General features: G+C 36.1%; 1 protein-coding gene across 1 annotated transcript in view; it reads right to left on the reverse strand.

Moving 5' to 3' along the window:
* The window catches only part of LOC133644687 (sushi, nidogen and EGF-like domain-containing protein 1), a 121804-nt gene that overhangs the window by 19255 nt on the left and 77358 nt on the right, over window positions 1–25191 (reverse strand). The window contains exons 15-23 of the mRNA XM_062039378.1: window positions 19258–19431; window positions 19067–19180; window positions 17502–17615; window positions 12053–12166; window positions 11852–11968; window positions 9784–10071; window positions 7811–7985; window positions 7524–7630; window positions 2237–2515 (exon numbers count right to left, since the gene is read on the reverse strand). Of these exons, the coding sequence (XP_061895362.1) occupies window positions 2237–2515; window positions 7524–7630; window positions 7811–7985; window positions 9784–10071; window positions 11852–11968; window positions 12053–12166; window positions 17502–17615; window positions 19067–19180; window positions 19258–19431 (1482 nt within the window). The remainder of the gene's footprint in view (window positions 1–2236; window positions 2516–7523; window positions 7631–7810; window positions 7986–9783; window positions 10072–11851; window positions 11969–12052; window positions 12167–17501; window positions 17616–19066; window positions 19181–19257; window positions 19432–25191) is intronic.

Here is a 25191-nt window from a genome sequence, read left to right on the forward strand (position 1 = left end):
TTAAGGCAAAGATGCTCGTCAAAGATCCTCTATGTGACAGGAGCACCGTGACATTTAAGACTGTGTCACTAATCAAAGATCCTCTTTGGGACAGGAGCCTGGTGACATTTAAGACAAAGTCACTAATCAAAGATCCTCTATGTGACAGAAGCCCTGTGCAGTTAAAGCCAAAGACACTCGTCAAAGATCCTCTATGTGACAGGAGCACAGTTATGTTTAAGGCAAAGATGCTCGTCAAAGATCCTCTATGTGACAGGAGCACTGTGACACTTAAGACAAAGTCACTAATCAAAGATCCTCTATGGGACAGGAGCCCGGTGACATTTAAGACAACATCACTAAGCAAAGATCCTCTATGTGACAGGAGCCCTGCGCAGTTAAAGCCAAAGACACTCGTCAAAGATCCTCTATGTGACAGGAGCACAGTTATGTTTAAGGCATAGATGCTCGTCAAAGATCCTCTATGTGACAGGAGCACTGTGACACTTAAGACAAAGTCACTAATCAAAGATCCTCTATGGGACAGGAGCCCGGTGACATTTAAGACAACATCACTAAGCAAAGATCCTCTATGTGACAGGAGCCCTGCGCAGTTAAAGCCAAAGACACTCGTCAAAGATCCTCTATGTGACAGGAGCACAGTTATGTTTAAGGCATAGATGCTCGTCAAAGATCCTCTATGTGACAGGAGCACTGTGACACTTAAGACAAAGTCACTAATCAAAGATCCTCTATGGGACAGGAGCCCGGTGACATTTAAGACAACATCACTAAGCAAAGATCCTCTATGTGACAGGAGCCCTGTGCAGTTAAAGCCAAAGACACTCGTCAAAGATCCTCTGCGAGACAGGAGCACTGTGCAGTTAAAGGCAAAGACGCTAATCAAAGATCCTCTATGTGACAGGAGCACTGTGCAGTTAAAGGCAAAGACGCTAATCAAAGATCCTCTATGTGACATTTAGGACAAAGTTGTTAACCAAAGATCCTCAATGTGACAGAGTGCTGTGCCGTCTAAGGCAAAGACACTAATCAAAGATCCTCTATGTGACATTTAAGACAAAGTTGTTAATCAAAGATCCTCTATGTGACAGAGTGCTGTGCTGTCTAAGGCAAAGACACTAATCAAAGATCCTCTATGTGACATTTAAGACAAAGTTGTTAATCAAAGATCCTCTATGTGACAGAGTGCTGTGCCGTTTAATGCAAAAGACACTAATCAAAGATCCTCTATGTGACAGGAGCGCCTTGCTGTGTAGGAATCTGCAAGAAAGATGCTGGTCAAAGATCATCTCCAATACAATATGTGACAGGAGCACTCACTACTAATGCATCTACTCCAGACAATAGTCAAAGATCCTCTGAGCGAGAGGAGCACTCACTACTAATGCATCTACTCCAGACAATAGTCAAAGATCCTCTGAGTTAGAGGAGCACTCACTACTAATGCATCTACTCCAGACAATAGTCAAAGATCCTCTGAGTGAGAGGAGCACTCACTACTAATGCAACTACTCCAGACAATAGTCAAAGATCCTCTGAGTGAGAGGAGCACTCACTACTAATGCATCTACTCCAGACAATAGTCAAAGATCCTCTGAGTGAGAGGAGCACTCACTACTAATGCATCTACTCCAGACAATAGTCAAAGATCCTCTGAGTGAGAGGAGCACTCACTACTAATGCATCTACTCCAGACAATAGTCAAAGATCCTCTGAGTTAGAGGAGCACTCACTACTAATGCATCTACTCCAGACAATAGTCAAAGATCCTCTGAGTGAGAGGAGCACTCACTACTAATGCATCTACTCCAGACAATAGTCAAAGATCCTCTGAGTGAGAGGAGCACTCACTACTAATGCATCTACTCCAGACAATAGTCAAAGATCCTCTGAGTGAGAGGAGCACTCACTACTAATGCATCTACTCCAGACAATAGTCAAAGATCCTCTGAGTGAGAGGAGCACTCACTACTAATGCATCTACTCCAGACAATAGTCAAAGATCCTCTGAGTGAGAGGAGCACTCACTACTAATGCATCTACTCCAGACAATAGTCAAAGATCCTCTGAGTGAGAGGAGCACTCACTAAGAAGAAGGAGTGTCCTGTTCAGACAAAAGTATTGGGACAGAAACACTGGTGTCAGGAGGATGTTGGAGTGGGAGGTCAAAGGTCGCTTGTGCGGCACCTTTGACCTGCCACTCCTCATGTGTTTAATGAGTGTCCTCCACACTCACAGGTGGTGAAGTCCAGGTGCTGAGGCTTGCTGTGGACCTGCTCCTGTCCCGTGGTCTTGACGGCGGTGAGGGCCAGGCGGTAGTGCTGACCCGGGGTCAGCTCGCGCAGGGTGTAGGACCCCAGCAGGCCGCCGGGCAGGAAGCGGCTCCTGGTGGTCAGACCCCGGGTCACGTTGACCACAAAGCCGTCTGGCAGGTGCCCCGGGTCTGGACTCCACGTGACCTGAGCCCAGTTGGTGGTCACCTGGGACAGGGAGAGGTTCTGTGGGGGGAGGGGCCCTGAGGGGACATGTTAATAGGTCGTCATGGAAACAACACCTTTGAAGCAGGAAATGATCGTAATGTGAACCCTTTAGTTTATATTTGTCATTCACAAGTTTACAAAAGTAACATACTTGTTTGGATGTTTACAAAAGTAACATACTTGTTTGGATGTTTACAAAAGTAACATACTTGTTTGGATGTTTACAAAAGTAACATACTTGTTTAGATATTTACAAAAGTAGCATACTTGTTTGGATGTTTACAAAAGTAACATACTTGTTTGGATGTTTACAAAAATAACATACTTGTTTGGATGTTTACAAAAGTAACATACTTGTTTGGATGTTTACAAAAGTAACATACTTGTTTGGATGTTTACAAAAGTAACATACTTGTTTGGATGTTTACAAAAGTAACATACTTGTTTGGATGTTTACAAAAGTAACATACTTGTTTAAATGTTTACAAAAGTAACATACTTGTTTGGATGTTTACAAAAGTAACATACTTATTTAGATGTTTACACAAGTAACATACTTGTTTAAGTGTTTACAAAAGTAACATACTTGTTTAAATGTTTACAAAAGTACCATACTTGTTTAGATGTTTACAAAAGTAACATTCTTGTTTAAATGTTTACAAAAGTAACATACTTGTTTACATTTTTACAAAAGTAACATACTTGTTTGGATGTTTACAAAAGTAACATACTTATTTAGATGTTTACACAAGTAACATACTTGTTTACAAAAGTAACATACCGGTTTAGATGTTTACAAAAGTAACATACTTGTTTACATTTTTACAAAAGTAACATACTTGTTTACATTTTTACAAAAGTAACATACTTGTTTGGATGTTTACAAAAGTAACATACTTGCTCACACAAGTAGATGTTTACAAAAGTAACATACATGTTTAGACGTTTACAAAAGTAACATACTTATTTAGATGTTTACACAAGTAACATACTTGTTTACAAAAGTAACATACCGGTTTACATGTTTACAAAAGTAACATACTTGTTTACAAAAGTAACATACCGGTTTAGATGTTTACAAAAGTAACATACTTGTTTACAAAAGTAACATACCGGTTTAGATGTTTACAAAAGTAACATACTTGTTTAGATGTTTACAAAAGTAACATACTCGTTTAAATGTTTACAAAAGTAACATGCTTGTTTAAATGTTTACAAAAGTAACATGCTTGTTTACAAAAGTAACATACATGTTTGGGTGTCTACAAAAGTAACATACTTGTTTACAAAAGTAGAGGTTTACAAAAATAACATATGTGTTTAGATGTTTACAAAAGTAACATACTTATTTAGATGTTTATACAAGTAACATACTTGTTTAGATGTTTACCAAAGTAACATACTTGTTTACAAAAGTAACATACCGGTTTAGATGTTTACAAAAGTAACATACTTGTTTAGATGTTTACAAAAGTAACATACTTGTTTACAAAAGTAACATACTTGTTTAGATGTTTACAAAAGTAACATACTTGTTTAGATGTTTACAAAAGTAACATACTTGTTTACAAAAGTAACATACCGGTTTAGATGTTTACAAAAGTAACATACTTGTTTAGATGTTTACAAAAGTAACATACTTGTTTAGATGTTTACAAAAGTAACATATTTGTTTACAAAAGTAACATATTTGTTTACAAAAGTAACATACTTGTTTAAGTGTTTACAAAAGTAACATACCGGTTTACAGTAGATGTTTACAAAAGTAACAAACTTGTTTAGATGTTTACAAAAGTAATATATTTGTTTACAAAAGTAACATACTTGTTTAGATGTTTACAAAAGTAACATATTTGTTTACAAAAGTAACATACTTGTTTAGATGTTTACAAAAGTAACATATTTGTTTACAAAAGTAACATACTTGTTTAGATGTTTACAAAAGTAACATACTTGTTTGGATGTTTACAAAAATAACATACTTGTTTGGATGTTTACAAAAGTAACATACTTGTTTGGATGTTTACAAAAGTAACATACTTGTTTGGATGTTTACAAAAGTAACATACTTGTTTGGATGTTTACAAAAGTAACATACTTGTTTGGATGTTTACAAAAGTAACATACTTGTTTAAATGTTTACAAAAGTAACATACTTGTTTGGATGTTTACAAAAGTAACATACTTATTTAGATGTTTACACAAGTAACATACTTGTTTAAGTGTTTACAAAAGTAACATACTTGTTTAAATGTTTACAAAAGTACCATACTTGTTTAGATGTTTACAAAAGTAACATTCTTGTTTAAATGTTTACAAAAGTAACATACTTGTTTACATTTTTACAAAAGTAACATACTTGTTTGGATGTTTACAAAAGTAACATACTTATTTAGATGTTTACACAAGTAACATACTTGTTTACAAAAGTAACATACCGGTTTAGATGTTTACAAAAGTAACATACTTGTTTACATTTTTACAAAAGTAACATACTTGTTTACATTTTTACAAAAGTAACATACTTGTTTGGATGTTTACAAAAGTAACATACTTGCTCACACAAGTAGATGTTTACAAAAGTAACATACATGTTTAGACGTTTACAAAAGTAACATACTTATTTAGATGTTTACACAAGTAACATACTTGTTTACAAAAGTAACATACCGGTTTACATGTTTACAAAAGTAACATACTTGTTTACAAAAGTAACATACCGGTTTAGATGTTTACAAAAGTAACATACTTGTTTACAAAAGTAACATACCGGTTTAGATGTTTACAAAAGTAACATACTTGTTTAGATGTTTACAAAAGTAACATACTCGTTTAAATGTTTACAAAAGTAACATGCTTGTTTAAATGTTTACAAAAGTAACATGCTTGTTTACAAAAGTAACATACATGTTTGGGTGTCTACAAAAGTAACATACTTGTTTACAAAAGTAGAGGTTTACAAAAATAACATATGTGTTTAGATGTTTACAAAAGTAACATACTTATTTAGATGTTTATACAAGTAACATACTTGTTTAGATGTTTACCAAAGTAACATACTTGTTTACAAAAGTAACATACCGGTTTAGATGTTTACAAAAGTAACATACTTGTTTAGATGTTTACAAAAGTAACATACTTGTTTACAAAAGTAACATACCGGTTTAGATGTTTACAAAAGTAACATACTTGTTTAGATGTTTACAAAAGTAACATACTTGTTTACAAAAGTAACATACCGGTTTAGATGTTTACAAAAGTAACATACTTGTTTAGATGTTTACAAAAGTAACATACTTGTTTAGATGTTTACAAAAGTAACATATTTGTTTACAAAAGTAACATACTTGTTTAAGTGTTTACAAAAGTAACATACCGGTTTAAAGTAGATGTTTACAAAAGTAACATACTTGTTTAGATGTTTACAAAAGTAATATATTTGTTTACAAAAGTAACATACTTGTTTAGATGTTTACAAAAGTAACATATTTGTTTACAAAAGTAACATACTTGTTTAGATGTTTACAAAAGTAACATATTTGTTTACAAAAGTAACATACTTGTTTAGATGTTTACAAAAGTAACATACCGGTTTACAGTAGATGTTTACAAAAGTAACATACTTGTTTAGATGGTTACAAAGTAACATACCGGTTTAGATGTTTACAAAAGTGACATACTTGTTTGGATGTTTACAAAAGTAACATATTTGTTTACAAAAGTAACATACTTGTTTAAGTGTTTACAAAAGTAACATACCGGTTTACAGTAGATGTTTACAAAAGTAACATACTTGTTTAGATGGTTACAAAAGTAACATACCGGTTTAGATGTTTACAAAAGTAACATACTTGTTTAGATGTTTACAAAAGTAACATATTTGTTTACAAAAGTGATGTACTTGTTTAGATGTTTACAAAAGTAACATACTTGTTTAGACACAAGTAACATACTTGTTTACATGTTTACAAAAGTAACATACTTGTTTAGACAAAAGTAACATACTTGTTTAGACACAAGTAACATACTTGTTTACATGTTTACAAAAGTAACATACTTGTTTAGACAAAAGTAACATACTTGTTTAGACACAAGTAACATACTTGTTTACATGTTTACAAAAGTAACATACTTGTTTAGACAAAAGTAACATACTTGTTTAGACACAAGTAACATACTTGTTTACATGTTTACAAAAGTAACATATTTGTTTACATGATTACAAAAGTAACATATTTGTTTACAAAAGTGACATACTTGTTTAGATGTTTACAAAAGTAACATACTTGTTTAGACACAAGTAACATACTTGTTTACATGTTTACAAAAGTGACGTATTTGTTTACAAAAGTGACATACTTGTTTAGAAAAAAGTAACATCATTGTTTAGACACAAGTAACATACTTGTTTACATGTTTACAAAAGTAACATACTTGTTTAGACAAAAGTAACATACTTGTTTAGACACAAGTAACATACTTGTTTACATGTTTACAAAAGTAACATATTTGTTTACATGATTACAAAACTAACATATTTGTTTACAAAAGTGACATACTTGTTTAGATGTTTACAAAAGTAACATACTTGTTTAGACACAAGTAACATACTTGTTTACATGTTTACAAAAGTGACGTATTTGTTTACAAAAGTGACATACTTGTTTAGAAAAAAGTAACATCATTGTTTAGACACAAGTAACATACTTGTTTACATGTTTACAAAAGTAGCGTATTTGTTTACAAAAGTGACATACTTGTTTAGATGTTTACAAAAGTAACATATTTGTTTAGACAAAAGTAACATACTTGTTTGGACAAAAGTAACATACTTGTTTACATGTTTACAAAAGTACCATAATTGTTTAAATGTTTACAAAAGTAACATACTTGTTTAAATGTTTACAAATACTTGTTTACATGTTTACAAAAGTAACATATTTGTTTAAATGTTTACAAATACTTGTTTACATGTTTACAAAAGTAACATACTTGTTTAAATGTTTACAAATACTTGTTTACATGTTTACAAAAGTAACATACTTGTCCAGAAGTGCAGAGGCCCTGCAGGGTGACTGGTGGAGGGGAAGTCATCAAGTCCACTTTGAGTCAACACGTCCACTGAGTACATGTGAGCAGGAAGCAAAGAACTGCAGGGAGATCAACACAGGACTCAAACATCGCCCTCTGGTGGCCAAACTAAACATTACTCAAAATGTTCTTTTTGACATACTGCAGCACATCCATTTATCTTGTACCATCTACACACTAAAGGAAATACACATGGATGGATGAATGGATATACAGATGGGTGGATGCATGATGCTGACCTGAAGGTGTAGTCGGTGGTGGTGGAGTTGAGCAGAGCAGAGTGGTGCTGAGAGCCATCAGAGAGTGAGAGGGTGAGGAGGGTCCTGCTGTGTCGAGTGCTCTTCACCATCCATCGCACTCTCACCTGAGAGGACGACACGTTCACCACCTGCAGAAGCTCCGCCCGCCGAGGCCCTTTGGTGGTGGTGGTGGTGGTGGTGGTGGTGGTTGTTGTTGTTGTGGCAGAAACACACACACATACATAGACAATATTGTTGTGTGTTTGTCATGACAGTCACAACAATATTTCATCCCCTCACTTCTGAAAGTAGAGTTCACCATTAAAGTTGTCTTTTCATCATTCAGGCTTCACTACACATCCTAAAAACTCTGCCATCACGTTTTTCTTTAGTCAATATGCTAACCTCGCATGACGTTAAAATGTAGTGTTAGCATGCAGCTAGCATAGCTGGCGTTACTAACCTCGCATGATGTTAAAATGTAGTGTTAGCATGTAGCTAACATAGCTAGTGTTGTTAACCTCGCATGATGTTAAAATGTTGTGTTAGCATGTAGCTAACATACATACTGTTAACCTAGCATGATGTTAAAATGTAGTGTTAGCATGCAGCTAACATACCTACTGTTGTTAACCTAGCATGATGTTAAAATGTAGTGTTAGCATGCAGCTAACATACCTACTGTTGTTAACCTAGCATGATGTTAAAATGTAGTGTTAGCATGTAAAACTTAGCTAGTGTTTCTAACCTAGAATGTTAAAATGTAGTGTTAGCATGTAGCTAACATAGCTACTGTTGTTAACCTAGGATGACGTTAAAATGTAGTGTTAGCATGCAGCTAGCATAGCTGGCGTTACTAACCTCGCATGATGTTAAAATGTAGTGTTAGCATGTAGCTAACATAGCTAGTGTTGTTAACCTAGCATGATGTTAAAATGTAGTGTTAGCATGTAGCTAACATACATACTGTTGTTAACCTAGCATGATGTTAAAATGTAGTGTTAGCATGTAAAACTTAGCTAGTGTTTCTAACCTAGAATGTTAAAATGTAGTGTTAGCGTGTAGCTAACATAGCAACTGTTGTTAACCTAGGATGACGTTAAAATGAAGTGTTAGCATGTAGCTAGCATAGCTGGTGTTGTTAACCTCGCATGATGTTAAAATGTTGTGTTAGCATGTAGCTAACATACCTACTGTTGTTAACCTAGCATGATGTTAAAATGTAGTGTTAGCATGTAAAACTTAGCTAGCGTTTCTAACCTAGAATGTTAAAATTTAGTGTTAGCGTGTAGCTAACATAGCTACTGTTGTTAACCTAGGATGACGTTAAAATGAAGTGTTGGCATGTAGCTAGCATAGCTGGTGTTGCTAACCTCGCATGATGTTAAAATGTTGTGTTAGCATGTAGCTAACATAGCTAGTGCTGCTAACCTAGTATGATGTTAAAATATAGTGTTAGCATGTAGCTAGCAATTGCTGGTGTTGCTAACCTAGTATGATGTTAAAATGTAGTGTTAGCGTGTAGCTAACATAGCTAGTGTTGTTAACCTCGCATGACGTTAAAATGTAGTGTTAGCATGCAGCTAACATAGCTACTGTTGTTAACCTAGCATGATGTTAAAATGTAGTGTTAGCATGTAGCTAGCATAGCTACTGTTGTTAACCTCGCATGATGTTAAAATGTAGTGTTAGCATGTAGCTAGCATAGCTGGTGTTGCTAACCTCGCATGATGTTAAAATGTTGTTTGAGCATGTAGCTAACATAGCTAGTGTTGCTATCCTAGTATGATGTTAAAATGTAGTGTTAGCATGTAGCTAGCATAGCTAGTGTTGCTATCCTAGTATGATGTTAAAATGTAGTGTTAGCATGTAGCTAGCATAGCTAGTGTTGCCAACTCCTTAGTGTTATGTGCAAGTATTACATTGGACAAGTGCACAGTACACAGTACAGCGTGTTATAAAGTAGCACTCACGAGTGCGTATGAGTGCGGTGGCAGGCTGGCTGAAGTCGTCGCTGTTGGTGTTGCGTTTGATGGAGTAGGTGGAGATGTTGTAGAGCAGGCCTGGCAGCAGACCTCGCAGGACGTGAGACGACTGGTACCTGTCCAGGAAGTCCACCTTGCGATTGCTGCGGCCCTGAGGCGCGTGCGTGACCACGAAGCCGCTGAGCGGGCTGGGCGAGGCCTCGGGCGCGTCCCAGCGCAGCTCCACCTCCTTCTCCTCGACGCGCTGCACGTGGAGGCCAGAAGGGGGCAGCAGATCTGCAAAGAGGCAGCTTTTAAAGACATACATTCCAAATACGAAAGAATTACAGAAATATTCGCAGAGGGTTTTATTGGTTTTTTTGGCAAAATAATTTTTCTGGTTGCCAATCATTGTTGTTGTTGCCAATCATGTATTTTGGTCTCAAAATAATTTTTTGGGTTATAAAATAATTTTTTGGTCGCAAATCATTTTTGTGGTTGCAAATCATTAATTTGGTTGCATAATAACTATTGTGGTTGCAAAATCTTTTTTGGGGTTGCCAAATAATTGTTGTGGTTGCCAATCATTTTTTTTGGGTTGCAAAATAGTTTTTGTGGTTGCAAATCATTTTTCTGGCTGTCAATCACTGTTATGGTTGCAAAATAATTTTTTTGGTTGCAAATCATTTTTTGGGTTGCACAATCATTTTTGTGGATGCCAATCATTTGTTTTGGTTGCAAAATAATTGTTGTGGTTGCAAATAATTTTTGTGGTTGTAAAATCATTTTTTGGTTGCAAATCATTTGTGTGGTTGCAAAATATTTTTTTGGGTTGCAAATTGATTTTTGTGGTTGTCAATAATTTTTGGGGTTCAAAAATCATATTTGTGGTTGCCAAACTTTTTTATGGTTGCCAAACATTTTTATGGTTGCAAAATTGTTGGTTAGGTTGAAAACATTTTTTTTGGGTTGCACAATTATTTTTGTGGTTGCAAATCATTTTTCTGGCGGCTGCCATTTATTTTTTGGGTTGCAAATTCATTTTTGTGGTTGCCAATAATTTTTGACGTTGCAAAATCACATTTGTGGTTGCCAATCATTTTTTGTGTTGCAAAATAATTTTCATCCATCCATCCATTTTATACCGCTTGTCCCTCTCGGCGTTGCGTGGGGTGCTGGAGCCTATCTCAGCTGCATTTTTTGGGTTGTAAAATAATTTTTTGGTTGCAAATAATTTTTGCGGTTGAAAATAATTTTTTGGGTTGTAAAATAATTTTTGTGGTTGCAGTATAATTTTTGGGGTTGCAAAATAATTTTTTGGGGTTGCAAAAATTCATGTTTGTGGTTGCCAATCATTTTTGGGGTTGCAAAATCATATTTGTGGTTGCCAAACATTTTTTTGGGTTGCACAATCATTTTTCTGGCTGCCATTAATTTTTTTGGGTCGCACAACCACTTATGTGGTTGCCAATCATTTATTCTAGTTGCAAAATAATTTTTTCGTGGTTGCAAAATCATATTTTTGAAAGTCGCCCGTATTTGGTAGAAGCCCCACCCTTATGTCACGCCATCATCTGAGACTGAGCAATCAAAAAGGGGTGTGTCATAATGTTCCGGAGACCCAGCCCACAAGATTGAAGTTTGTAACCAAAAAGGAACCCAAAATATTTTTTTGCAACCAAAAACATGATCGGCAACCAAAACTTTTTTTTTTTTGTTAGAATTTTTGGTTACAGATTCATTTTTTGTTTGGTTGCATAAAAAGACAAATTTCTCCCTCATTGTAATGTAAAGTATATGATAATAAATACTAAATCATAATAAATTGACTGCCAAAAATAATTATATTAGCCATAATTTATTGCTTATATTGTACATTTGTATATACATTAACTTAAAAAAAAAAAAATATATATATATATATATTTTTTTTTTTTTAAAAGCCTAAATGTTTTTATTGATTTATATATTATTTATATTGTATTTGGATAATCAGGAAATATTCCATAAAAAAAAAAAAATGGAATGTTCAATAAACTCAATTCGTTGGCCTTTGTTTTGTGTGAAGTCAGCTGACCTTTCTCACAGTCTTTTCCCGTGTGTCCTGCTCTGCAAACACAATTGTAGTTCCCTCTCCTGTCGCTCCGGCACTCGCCTCGGCTCCCGCAGGGATGCAGCACGCAGGGGTCGTCCACTAGGGGGCGGCACAGGCAAAGACTTGCTCCTGAAGCGCAGTTCCTCCCAAGGACTTGTGAACCCCGCTGAACTTGCAACTCACACATTTGGCAGCGGTCCCCGAAGAAGCCGTCCTTGCAGGCGCACACGTAGGACCCCCTGGAGCCCCGACACACACCTCCGTTTAGGCAGGGGTTGGACTCGCAGCGGTCCTGCTCTGCACACAAGCGACCACAGTTGGGAAAAGTAGCACACATGTTGGTCCTGGCTGCTCAGCACAACAAGTCAACAATAATGTAATAATAATAGTGAAAAATGGCCCCTTAATTAGGGAACACGCCACAGTCGACATATGCAAATGAGCCACGCAGCCAAACTCGAAGCTAAAAACGTTAGCATGCTAATGTTAGCATTATAGCATTAGGACAGTCAGCATATTTTCAAGAGGCGCCAAGTATCAAAATCAATGATTTTTTGGTTTAAACCAATAAATATAGACAAAATGCTAGCATACACTGTTAGCATACTAAGGTAAGCATGCTAACATAAGAGAAGTTAGCATGCTTCTATGATGGCGTTAAGTATCAAAAGCCATGATTTTTCGGTTTATACCAATATAAACAAAATGCTAGCATACAACGTTGGCATGCTAATGTACGCATGCTAACGTAAGAGAAGTTAGCATGCTTCTATGATGGCGTTAAGTATCAAAAGCCATGATTTTCAGGTCCAAACGAATACATTTTAAACAAATTGCTAGCATAAAACGTTAGCATGCTAATGTTAGCATGATAACATAGGAAAAGGTAGAGTACTTCTAAGATGGCGAACATGCTGCAAAGCAACAGTGAACGGGTGCTTGCTATAAAAATAAACTACCATGCCGTGTACACCACACATAATAAAATAAACTACCATGCAGTGTACACCACACATAATAAAATAAACTACCATGCAGTGTACACCACACATAATAAAGTGATAAAATAAACCACCATGCCGTGTACACCACACATAATAAAATAAACTACCATGCAGTGAACACCACACATAATAAAGTGATAAATTAAACTTCCATATAGTGTACACCACACATAATAAAATAAACTACCATGCAGTGTACACCACACATAATAAAGTGATAAAATAAACTACCATGCAGTGTACACCACACATAATAAAATAAACTACCAAGCAGTGAACACCACACATAATAAAGTGATAAATTAAACTTCCATATAGTGTACACCACACATAATAAAATAAACTATCATGCAGTGAACACCACACAAAATAAAGTGATAAATTAAACTTCCATATAGTGTACACCACACATAATAAAATAAACTACCATGCAGTGTACACCACACATAATAAAGTGATAAAATAAACTACCATGCAGTGTACACCACACATAATAAAGTGATAAAATAAACTACCATGCGGTGTACACCACACATGATAAAATAAACTACCATGCAGCGTACACCACACATAATAAAGTGATAAAATAAACTACCATGCGGTGTACACCACACATAATAAAATAAACTACCATGCAGTGAACACCACACATAATAAAGTGATAAATTAAACTTCCATATAGTGTACACCACACATAATAAAATAAACTACCATGCAGTGTACACCACACATAATAAAATAAACTACCATGCAGTGTACACCACACATATTAAAATGATAAAATAAACTTCCATGGACACCACACATAATAAAGTGATAAAATAAACTATCATGCCGTGTACACCACACATAATAAAGTGATAAAATAAACTACCATGCAGTGTACACCACACATAATAAAATAAACTACCATGCAGTGAACACCACACATAATAAAGTGATAAATTAAACTCCCATATAGTGTACACCACACATAATAAAATAAACTACCATGCAGTGTACACCACACATAATAAAATAAACTACCATGCAGTGTACACCACACATAATAAAATAAACTACCATGCAGTGTACACCACACATATTAAAATGATAAAATAAACTTCCATGGACACCACACATAATAAAGTGATAAAATAAACTATCATGCCGTGTACACCACACATAATAAAGTGATAAAATAAACTACCATGCAGTGTACACCACACATAATAAAATAAACTACCATGCAATGTACACCACACATAATAAAGTGATAAATTAAACGTCCATACAGTGTACACCACACATAATAAAATAAACTACCATGCAGTGTACACCACTCATAATTAGGGCTGCAACAACTAATCGATTAAATCGATTAAAATCGATTAAAATCGATTACCAAAATAGTTGGCGATTAATTTAGTCATCGATTCGTTGGAACAATGCTATGCGCATGCGCGGAGTCTTTTTTTTTTGGTTATTTTTTTGTTTTATAAACATTTATTTATAAACTGCAACATTTACAAACAGCTGAGAAACAATAATCAAAATAAGTACAAAAAACAGTACAAAACAGTGCCAGGGCAGCGCTGAGGCTACGTCTCATGAGGTGGCGTAAGCTAGCCAATGATGTGTCATGTGCAGCTCACGTGACCACGGCGTCTCCTTTGCTGGAAACATTCTAAAAATGGTGCAGGAAAACACTCCCGATAGTTTAGCGGAGAAACATCTTGAGGTTATTGCTTCAATGGAGAAAAGTGTACGACCTAAGTCGTCAAAAGTGTGGGAACACTTCACTTTAAAGACTTCAAAGAAGAGCGTTTCCTGCAAAATGGCACGGAGGTACAACATTGCTTCAGGAGCACCTGAAGAACAAAGATGTTGGAGCCATGGATGAAGGGAGGAACTCACAGTACGTAACTTTTTAAGTCCATAGTGGCAACAAGCATTCACGAGTTCAGCTTTTTTGTGAGTAACGTTAAAGTTATGCCTTTGTTGCAACGCGGGGCTGATAATGTGTCTCCGGCACATTTGACTCCGTTTTGAGAGAGAAAACGCACGGTTACCAATTTGGAAATAAACGTAACGGACAGAAATATCTCAGGTTGGTTTCATAATGGATCAATGTAGCCGGGCCCAATAAAGCTATATAAATATATTTACATTTGAGTGACGCTTTAGTATAACTAAACGTTATGAAGGTGCTGGAATATTTCATGCTATTATTCAGAGGCAGCCTAAAATGAATCCTTTATTATTCACAACAGAAACGTGTACAATATCTGATTCAGTTCTGATGAGTTACATTTATAACAATGATAAATGGGTTATACTTGTATAGCGCTTTTCTACCTTCAAGGTACTCAAAGCGCTTTGACACTATTTCCACATTCACCCATTCACACACACATTCACACACACATTCACACACTGATGGCGGGAGCTGCCATGCATTTCTGTGTTATTATTGGTGTATGCTGCACCCCCAATGTCCACAACATGGTGCCAGTATGCTGGGCTTTTTCAATAAAATACTGGAAAGGATAGAAATGTAGTTTGTCTCTTTTATCCGATTATTAATCGATTAATCGAAGTAATAATCGACAGATTAATCGATTATCAAATTAATCGTTAGTTGCAGCCCTACACATAATAAAATAAACTACCATGCAGCGCACACCACACATAATAAAATAAACTACCATGCAGTGTACACCACACATAATAAAATAAACTACCATGCAGCGTACACCACACATAATAAAATAAACTACCATGCAGCGTACACCACACATATTAAAATGATAAAATAAACTTCCATGGACACCACACATAATAAAGTGATAAAATAAACTATCATGCCGTGTACACCACACATAATAAAGTGATAAAATAAACTACCATGCAGTGTACACCACACATAATAAAATAAACTACCATGCAGTGTACACCACACATGATAAAATAAACTACCATGCAGTGTACACCACACATAATAAAGTGATAAATTAAACTTCCATGCAGTGTACACCACACATGATAAAATAAACTACCATGCAGCGTACACCACACATAATAAAATAAACTACCATGCAGTATACACCACACATAATAAAATAAACTACCATGCAGCGTACACCACACATAATAAAATAAACTACAATGCAGCGTACACCACACATATTAAAATGATAAAATAAACTTCCATGGACACCACACATAATAAAGTGATAAAATAAACTACCATGCAGGGTACACCACACATAATAAAGTGATAAAATAAACTACCATGCAGTGTACACCACACATGATAAAATAAACTACCATGCAGTGTACACCACACATTATACAATAAACTACCATGCAGCGTACACCACACATAATAAAATAAACTACCATGCAGCGTGCACCACACATAATAAAATAAACTACCATGCAGCGTACACCGCACATAATAAAATAAACTACCATGCAGCGTACACCACACATAATAAAATAAACTACCATGCAGTGTACACCACACATAATAAAGTGATAAAATAAACTACCATGCAGTGTACACCACACATGATAAAATAAACTACCATGCAATGTACACCACACATTATACAACAAACTACCATGCAGCGTACACCACACATAATAAAATAAACTACCATGCAGCGTGCACCACACATAATAAAATAAACTACCATGCCGCGTACACCACACATAATAAAATAAACGACCATGCAGCGTACACCACACATAATAAAATAAACTACCATGCAGTGTACACCACACATTTTAAAATGATAAAATAAACTTCCATGGACACCACACATAATAAAGTGATAAAATAAACTACCGTGCAGTGTACACCACAAATAATAAAATAAACTACCATGCAGTGTACACCACACATAATAAAGTGATAAATTAAACTCCCATACAGTGTACACCACACATAATAAAATAAACTACCATGCAGTGTACACCACACATTATAAAATAAACTACCATGCAGTGTACACCACAAATAATAAAATAAACTACCATGCAGTGTACACCACACATAATAAAGTGATAAATTAAACTACCATACAGTGTACACCACACATAATAAAATAAACTACCATGCAGTGTACACCACACATAATAAAGTGATAAAATAAACTACCATACAGTGTACACCACAAATAATAAAATAAACTACCATGCAGTGTACACCACACATAATAAAGTGATAAGTTAAACTCCCATACAGTGTACACCACACATAATAAAACAAACTACCAATATGACCATCTAATAGAAAATACATTTTGATGTAATGTAAACACAAATGACAAACTGTCACGCTCCCCCCACAAGTACACACAACAACAACAACACACCAACAGCTGTTTAAGCATCACAACTTCACACTGTCTGAAATGTTTGTGACGTTTCATCCGTGCATTATAGTCCATAGAAGAAGAAGCTGTTGTATTGTGCATACACACGCTACATTACTATGTCAACAATTCATACGACCTTTTCAAATGTAAACTTTGATCTTCTTCAATGGATCTCAATGACTTTGTCAAGTTTTGTCAACAAAGACGGACACTCTGTTGCCTGACTGACTGTCCACCCTCTGTATGAATTATAAATAGCTGCACCTTTCTGGCAGTTGTGTCCTCTGATGCCCGGCGGACAGTAACACAAGTAGGAGCCCAGCAGGTTCTCACACGTTCCACCGTTCTTGCAGGGGTCTGACACGCACTCGTCCACGTCTGGAGGAGGGCAGAGGGAACCTTTCTTTAGTCCATGGAGACCTTGCGCAATATATTTTTAATATGTAAAATCATATTTTTTTATTTATTGAAAAAAAGTTCAATGCTGCTAAATTTCCTTTACTCTGACTCATTTTCTAGTCGGCACGTAGTCCATGCCAATGTTACATTTGCATGTGCATAAAAACGGCTCCCAAACAAACGGCTCACAAGTGGGAATCGGTTCTTATCGTCCACATTAAAGAGCTGTTCAAAAGACTCGATTCGTTCATACCTCTGCTGTCATCGTCAGGTGAGCTATGAAGTGTCTAGAACAGGGGTCACCAACGCGGTGCCCGCGGGCACCAGGTAGCCCGTAAGGACCAGATGAGTAGCCCGCTGGCCTGTTCTAAAAATAGCTCAAATAGCAGCACTTACCAGTGAGCTGCCTCTATTTTTTAAATTTTATTTATTTACTAGCAAGCTGGTCTCGCTTTGCCCGACATTTTTAATTCTAAGAGAGACAAAACTCAAATAGAATTTGAAAATCCAAGAAAATATTTTAAAGACTTGGTCTTCACTTGTTTAAATAAATTCATTATTTGTTTTACTTTGCTTCTTATAACTTTCAGAAAGACAATTTTAGAAAAAAAATACAACCTTAAAAATGATTTTAGGATTTTTAAACACATATACCTTTTTTACCTTTTAAATTCCTTCCTCTTCTTTCCTGACAATTCTGACAATGTTCAAGTAATTTTTTTTATTTATTATTGTAAAGAATAATAAATACATTTTAATTTAATTCTTCATTTTAGCTTCTGTTTTTTCGACAAAGAATATTTGTGAAATATTTCTTCAAACTTATTATGATTAAAATTCAAAAAAAATATTCTGGCAAATCTAGAAAATCTGTAGAATCAAATTTTAATCTTATTTCAAAGTCTTTTGAATTTCTTTTAAAATTTTTGTTCTGGAAAATCTAGAAGAAATAATGATTTGTCTTTTTTAGAAATATAGCTTGGTCCAATTTGTTATATATTCTAACAAAGTGTAGATTGGATTTTAACCTAACCTTAATTCTAAAATTAATCTTAATGAGGAAAAATTACTAATGATGTTCCATAAATTCTTTTTTTTTAATTTTTTCAAAAAGATTCGAATTAGCTAGTTTTTCTCTTCTTTTTTTCGGTTGAATTTTGAATTTTAAAGAGTCAAAATTGAAGATAAACTATGTTTCAAAATTGAATTGTAATTTTTTTCGTGTTTTCTCCTCTTTTAAACCGTTCAATTAAGTGAAAATATAATTAATTATTAATAATAACATAGAGTTAAAGGTAAATTGAGCAAATTGGCTATTTCTGGCAATTTATTGAAGTGTGTATCAAACTGGTAGCCCTTCGCATTAATCAGTACCCAAGAAGTAGCTCTTGGTTTCAAAAAGGTTGGTGACCCCTGCTCTAGAAGCTCACCTGTCTGACATTGTGTGCCTCTGAAGCCGTCCTCACACTCACACAGGTAAGACGCCTCCAGGTCATGACACGTGCCGCCATTCACGCACGGCTGTGACACACACTCGTTCATCTCTACGGCGACAAAGTACTCAACAGTCTTTGTCATCACTGGATAGTGTGTGTGTGTGTGTGTGTGTGTGTGTGCTCACCCTCACAGACGGGTGGCTGACTCCAGTCTCCTTGGACTCCACAGATGCTGTGAGTGGCTCTGGGCACGGCCACAAAGCCCGCCTGGCACATGTAAACCGCCACCGAGCCGGACGTGGTGGAGGAGAAGTGGACCTCGGCGTGCTTCACCTGCGGAGGTGTCCCACAGCCCACCTCTGAAAGGGAGAAGTAGGCGTGTATATATACATATATATAAACACACATATATACTGTACATTTTTTTGGTCCATATATTCCTACTTTTCAAGACATCATTGCGTGTAAAAAAAGGCACAGGAGAGTTTATTCTTTTTTTTTAAATCCGAGGGCACATCATCAATCAATCAATGTTTATTTATATAGCCCTAAATCACAAGTGTCTCAAAGGGCTGTACAAGCCACAACGACATCCTCGGTACAGAGCCCACATACGGGCAAGGAAAAACTCACCCCAGTGGGACGTCGGTGAATGACTATGAGAAACCTTGGAGAGGACCGCATATGTGGGTAACCCCCCCCCTCTAGGGGAGACCGAAAGCAACGGATGTCGAGTGGGTCTGACATAACATTGTGAAAGTCCAGTCCACAGTGGATCCAACACATCAGCGGGAGTCCAGTCCACAGCGGGGCCAACAGGAAACCATCCCGAGCGGAGACGGGTCAGCAGCGCAGAGATGTCCCCAACCGATGCACAGGCTAGTGGTCCACCCGGGGTCCCGGCTCTGGACAGCCAGCACTTCATCCATGGCCACCGGACCTATGCAACTCCCCCTCGCAAGGGACAGGGGAGAAGAGGAGAGAAGAAAAGAAACGGCAGATCAACTGGTCTAAAAAAAGGGGGGGTCTATTTAAAGGCTAGATTATACAAATGAGTTTTAAGATGGGACTTAAATGCTTCTACTGAGGTAGCATCTCTAACTGTTACCGGGAGGGCATTCCAGAGTACTGGAGCCCGAATAGAAAACGCTCTATAGCCCGCAGACTTTTTTTTGGCTCTGGGAATCACTAATAAGCCGGAGTTCTTTGAACGCAGATTTCTTGCCGGGACATATGGTACAATACAATCGGCGAGATAGGCTGGAGCTAAACCGTGTAATATTTTATACGTAAGTAGTAAAACCTTAAAGTCGCATCTTAAGTGCACAGGAAGCCAGTGCAGGTGAGCCAGTATAGGCGTAATATGATCAAACTTTCTTGTTTTTGTCAAAAGCCTTGCAGCCGCATTTTGTACCAACTGTAATCTTTTAATGCTAGACATAGGGAGGCCCGAAAATAATACGTTACAGTAATCGAGACGAGACGTAACGAACGCATGAATAATGATCTCAGCGTCGCTAGTGGACAAGATGGAACGAATTTTAGCGATATTACGGAGATGAAAGAAGGCCGTTTTAGTAACACTCTTAATGTGTGACTCAAACGAGAGAGTTGGGTCGAAGATAATACCCAGATTCTTTACCGAGTCTCCTTGTTTAATTGTTTGGTTGTCAAATGTTAAGGTGGTATTATTAAATAGATGTTGGTGTCTAGCAGGACCGATAATCAGCATTTCCGTTTTCTTAGCGTTGAGTTGCAAAAAGTTAGCGGACATCCATTGTTTAATTTCATTAAGACACGCCTCCAGCTGACTACAGTCCGGCGTGTTGGTCAGCTTTAGGGGCATGTAGAGTTGAGTGTCATCAGCATAACAGTGAAAGCTAACACCGTACTTGCGTATGATGTCACCCAGCGGCAGCATGTAAATACTAAAGAGTGCAGGGCCAAGAACCGAACCCTGGGGAACTCCGCACGTTACCTTGACATAGTCCGAGGTCACATTGTTATGGGAGACGCACTGCATCCTGTCAGTAAGATAAGAGTTAAACCAAGACAAGGCTAAGTCTGACATACCAATACGTGTTTTGATACGCTCTAATAAAATATTATGATCGACGGTATCGAAAGCGGCGCTAAGATCAAGAAGCAGCAGCATAGATGACGCATCAGAATCCATCGTTAGCAATAGATCATTAGTCATTTTTGCGAGGGCTGTCTCCGTAGAGTGATTTGCCCTGAAACCGGATTGAAAAGGTTCACAGAGATTGTTAGTCACTAAGTGTTCATTTAGCTGCTGTGCAACAGTTTTTTCGAGAATTTTGGAAATAAACGGAAGGTGGGAGACCGGTCGGTAGTTTACCATGAGGTCAGGATCGAGGTTAGGTCTTTTGAGCAGAGGATGAATAACCGCTTTTTTGAATGCTAGGGGAACAGTGCCGGAGGAAAGTGATAAGTTTATAATATTTAACACTGATGGACCTAATAATACAAACAGTTCCTTGATAAGTTTCCCAGGAAGTGGGTCAAGTAAACATGTTGTTTGTTTTATCCCACTTACACGCTGTAATAATTCCTCTAATGTTATTTCATCAAAAATAGAGAGACTATTTTGGAGGGCAGTGTCCGTCGTATATACAGTCGTATTTGTGTTAATAGAGCCCAGTTGTAGCTGGGATGCGTTGTCTTTAATCTCCTTTCTAATGAGTTCAATTTTCTTATTAAAGAAATTCATAAAATCATCTGCCGAGTGGGTGGAGCTACTGGGAGGAGTCCCTTGTTGGGTTAGCGATGCTACTGTACTAAACAGAAATTTAGGATCGTTTTTGTTGAGGCGGATGAGATTTGAGTAGTATTTAGCTTTAGCTAAGGTAAGCATGCGTTTATAAGTTATTAAACTATCACTCCATGCTTGATGGAAAACCTCAAGTTTAGTCGCGCGCCATTTGCGTTCCAGTTTTCTACATGATAATTTATGAGCTCTAATTTCTTCTGTAAACCATGGGGTGCGCCTTTTAGGGGCCCTTTTTTGCTTTAGCGGTGCTATACTATCAATAATTTCGCGCAAGGCATCGTCAAAGTTGTTAGTGAGTTTATCAATAGAGCCGACATAATTTGGGAATGGTGCTATTACCGAAGGCAGTAGGTCAGCAAGAGTCATCGTTGTGGCAGCATTAATGTTGCGGCCGCTATAGCAGTTATTATTATTATTAGCTATTATTATCATTTGTTGCTAGGCAGAATAGACAGGACTTGATTTGTTCCATTATGGTCGTTTTGGGCGTAAAACCGGCGGCGTCAGAAAGAAGAACAGCCACTGTACATCAACACATTGTTTTGTTCATGTAAATATTGTTTTGTACTATATTGTGTACACATTCTAAACTGTAATGCAGTTTTTGTTGTATTACTATTTTGATTGATGTCAGCCATTTTGGGCCAACGTGTTCTTAATTTTATTTAATTTTTTACTTCCTCTTATAACACAGTATCTACTGACATTTTTTATGCATAAAACATCATTGTTTAGCAAAATGTACCATGTGTATGTTCAATTGTACAGGTTGCTATTCACTTATTTTTCATATTTTTTTGTATGTTTCCTGGTTTCAATTCCAATTAAAGTATACCAATGCTAAAATACTTGTCTCAAATATGTGCTATATATGTATTAATGTCAATTTGTGAGAGAGATTCTGTTTCCAGAATGAATGTAAATACATTTACAAGAAAAAACAGCTGCATAAGATTTTTGTTTTTTTGGTAATTCCTATTTTTATACATTTATGGCTCTAAAAAAAACAAACAGCAGGATATTTTGCATAGAACTTTTAATCTAATGTCCACAATGGCATTGTCTATGCAAAAAAAAAAAGAGTAGTGCCCAGACGCGGGAAAGAAAATCACTTTCTAGCCACTTTTTCCTGGTTCACCTTTTGGCCTATATCAGGGGTTCGGCAACCCAAAATGTTGAAAGAGCCATATTGGAGTGTGTCATGAGATATAAATTAAAATAAGAGGACTTAAAGGAAACTAAATGAGCTCAAATATAGCTACAAATGAGGCATAATGATGCAATATGTACATACAGCTAGGCTAAATAGCATGTTAGCATCGATTAGCTTGCAGTCATGCAGTGACCAAATATGTCTGATTAGCACTCCACACAAGTCAATAACATCAACAAAACTCACCTTTGTGCATTCACGCACGACGTTAAAAGTTTGGTGGACAAAATGAGACAGAAAAAGAAGTGGCATAAAACACGTCCTAGAAAGTAAACCAACTAAGGTGAGTTCAAGGACCGCCAAAATTAGTAGGACAAAACGGCGCTCGCCAAATACTCGAATCAGTGAAGCATGTTTAATATAAACAGTAGGGCTGTGGGAAAAAGTCAATTCGAATTCGAATCGCGATTCTCACGTTGTGCGATTCAGAATCGATTCTCATTTTTAAAAAATCGATTTAAATTTTTTTTTTTTAATAAATTTAATTTTTTTTTTTTTTTTTTTAATTAATCAATCCAACAAAACAATACACAGCAATACCATGACAATGCAATCCAATTCCAAAACCAAACCCCACCCAGCAACACTCAGAACTGCAATAAACAGAGCAATTGAGAGGAGACACAAACTACCACACAGAACAAACCAAAAGCAGTGAAACAAAAATGAATATTATCAACAACAGTATCAACATTAGTTACCATTTCAACATAGCAGTGATTAAAAATCCCTCATTGACATTATCATTAGACATTTATAATTTAAAAAAAAAAGAACAATAGTGTCACAGTGGCTTACACTTGCATCGCATCTCATAAGCTTGACAACACACTGTGTCCAATATTTTCACAAAGATAAAATAAGTAATTTTTGGTTCATTTAATAGTTCAAACAAATGTACATTATTGCAATCAGTTGATAAAACATTGTCCTTTACAATTATAAAAGCTTTTTACAAAAATCTACTACTCTGCTTGCATGTCAGCAGACTGGGGTAGATCCTGCTGAAATCTATGCATTGAATGAATAGACAATCCTTTTGAATCGGGAAAATATCGTTTTTGAATCGAGAATCGCGTTGAATCGAAAAAAATATCGATTTTGTATGGAATCGTGACCCTAAGAATCGATATTGAATCGAATCGTGGGACAGCCAAAGATTCGCAGCCCTAATAAACAGTGTACTTCATAACAATTAGGGAGGTTTGTGTCATGTTTGTCCTCCCACAGAAACAATATTAACACAAAAAATATGTATTTTTCCCCTCATCTTTTTCCATTTTTCATACATTTTTGAAAAAGCTCCAGAGAGCCACTAGGGCGGCGCTAAAGAGCCGCATGCGGCTCTAGAGCCGCGGGTTGCCGACCCCCGGCCTATATTGATACTTTTTTACAATCACCTTATGGCCTATATTGATACTTTTTTACAATTTTATTTTGCAATTTATTTTAGAATTTTATTTTATTTTACAATTTATTTTACAATTTTATTTTACAATTTATTTTATTTTACAATTTATTTTACAATTTTATTTTACAATTTTATTTAATATTTAAATGTTTTACTTTTTCATGTTGTTAATATTTCTAGAATTATATTATTATATCTAGCATTTTGTGATTTTTTTTTATTTAAAAAAAATATGTTTTGAGTTTTTAGCATTGACCGTTGACGTCACAATTGGAAAAAAAAATCACCAAAGGGCTCGTTTCCCAGGAGTATGAAGGAAGGCAAGATTGTTTTATAAATATCTCTGCCATGCCTCCACGGTTTGATTTTCACAAATGGGGTACACCCTAAACAAGTTGCCACCTCAACCCATTTACCATTTATCCGTTATACAGTGCTCAACACCGGGGTAGAGCGGAATATTCGTTAGGTCAGGAAAAAACACAGAGGCTATGTCATCCCTACAAGCCTGTTTCGCAGGTTTCCCTGCTCATCAGGGGATTTTATTTCCTAAAATCCCCTGACGAGCATATATATATATATATATATATATATATATATATATATATATATATATATATATATATATATATATAAACACACACATATATACAGTTTTGGTCCATATATTCCTAGTTTTCAAGACATCAATGTGTGTAAAAAAA

The sequence above is a fragment of the Entelurus aequoreus genome, linkage group LG27, assembly GCF_033978785.1.
Source record: "Entelurus aequoreus isolate RoL-2023_Sb linkage group LG27, RoL_Eaeq_v1.1, whole genome shotgun sequence".
Classification (NCBI taxonomy): domain Eukaryota; kingdom Metazoa; phylum Chordata; class Actinopteri; order Syngnathiformes; family Syngnathidae; genus Entelurus; species Entelurus aequoreus.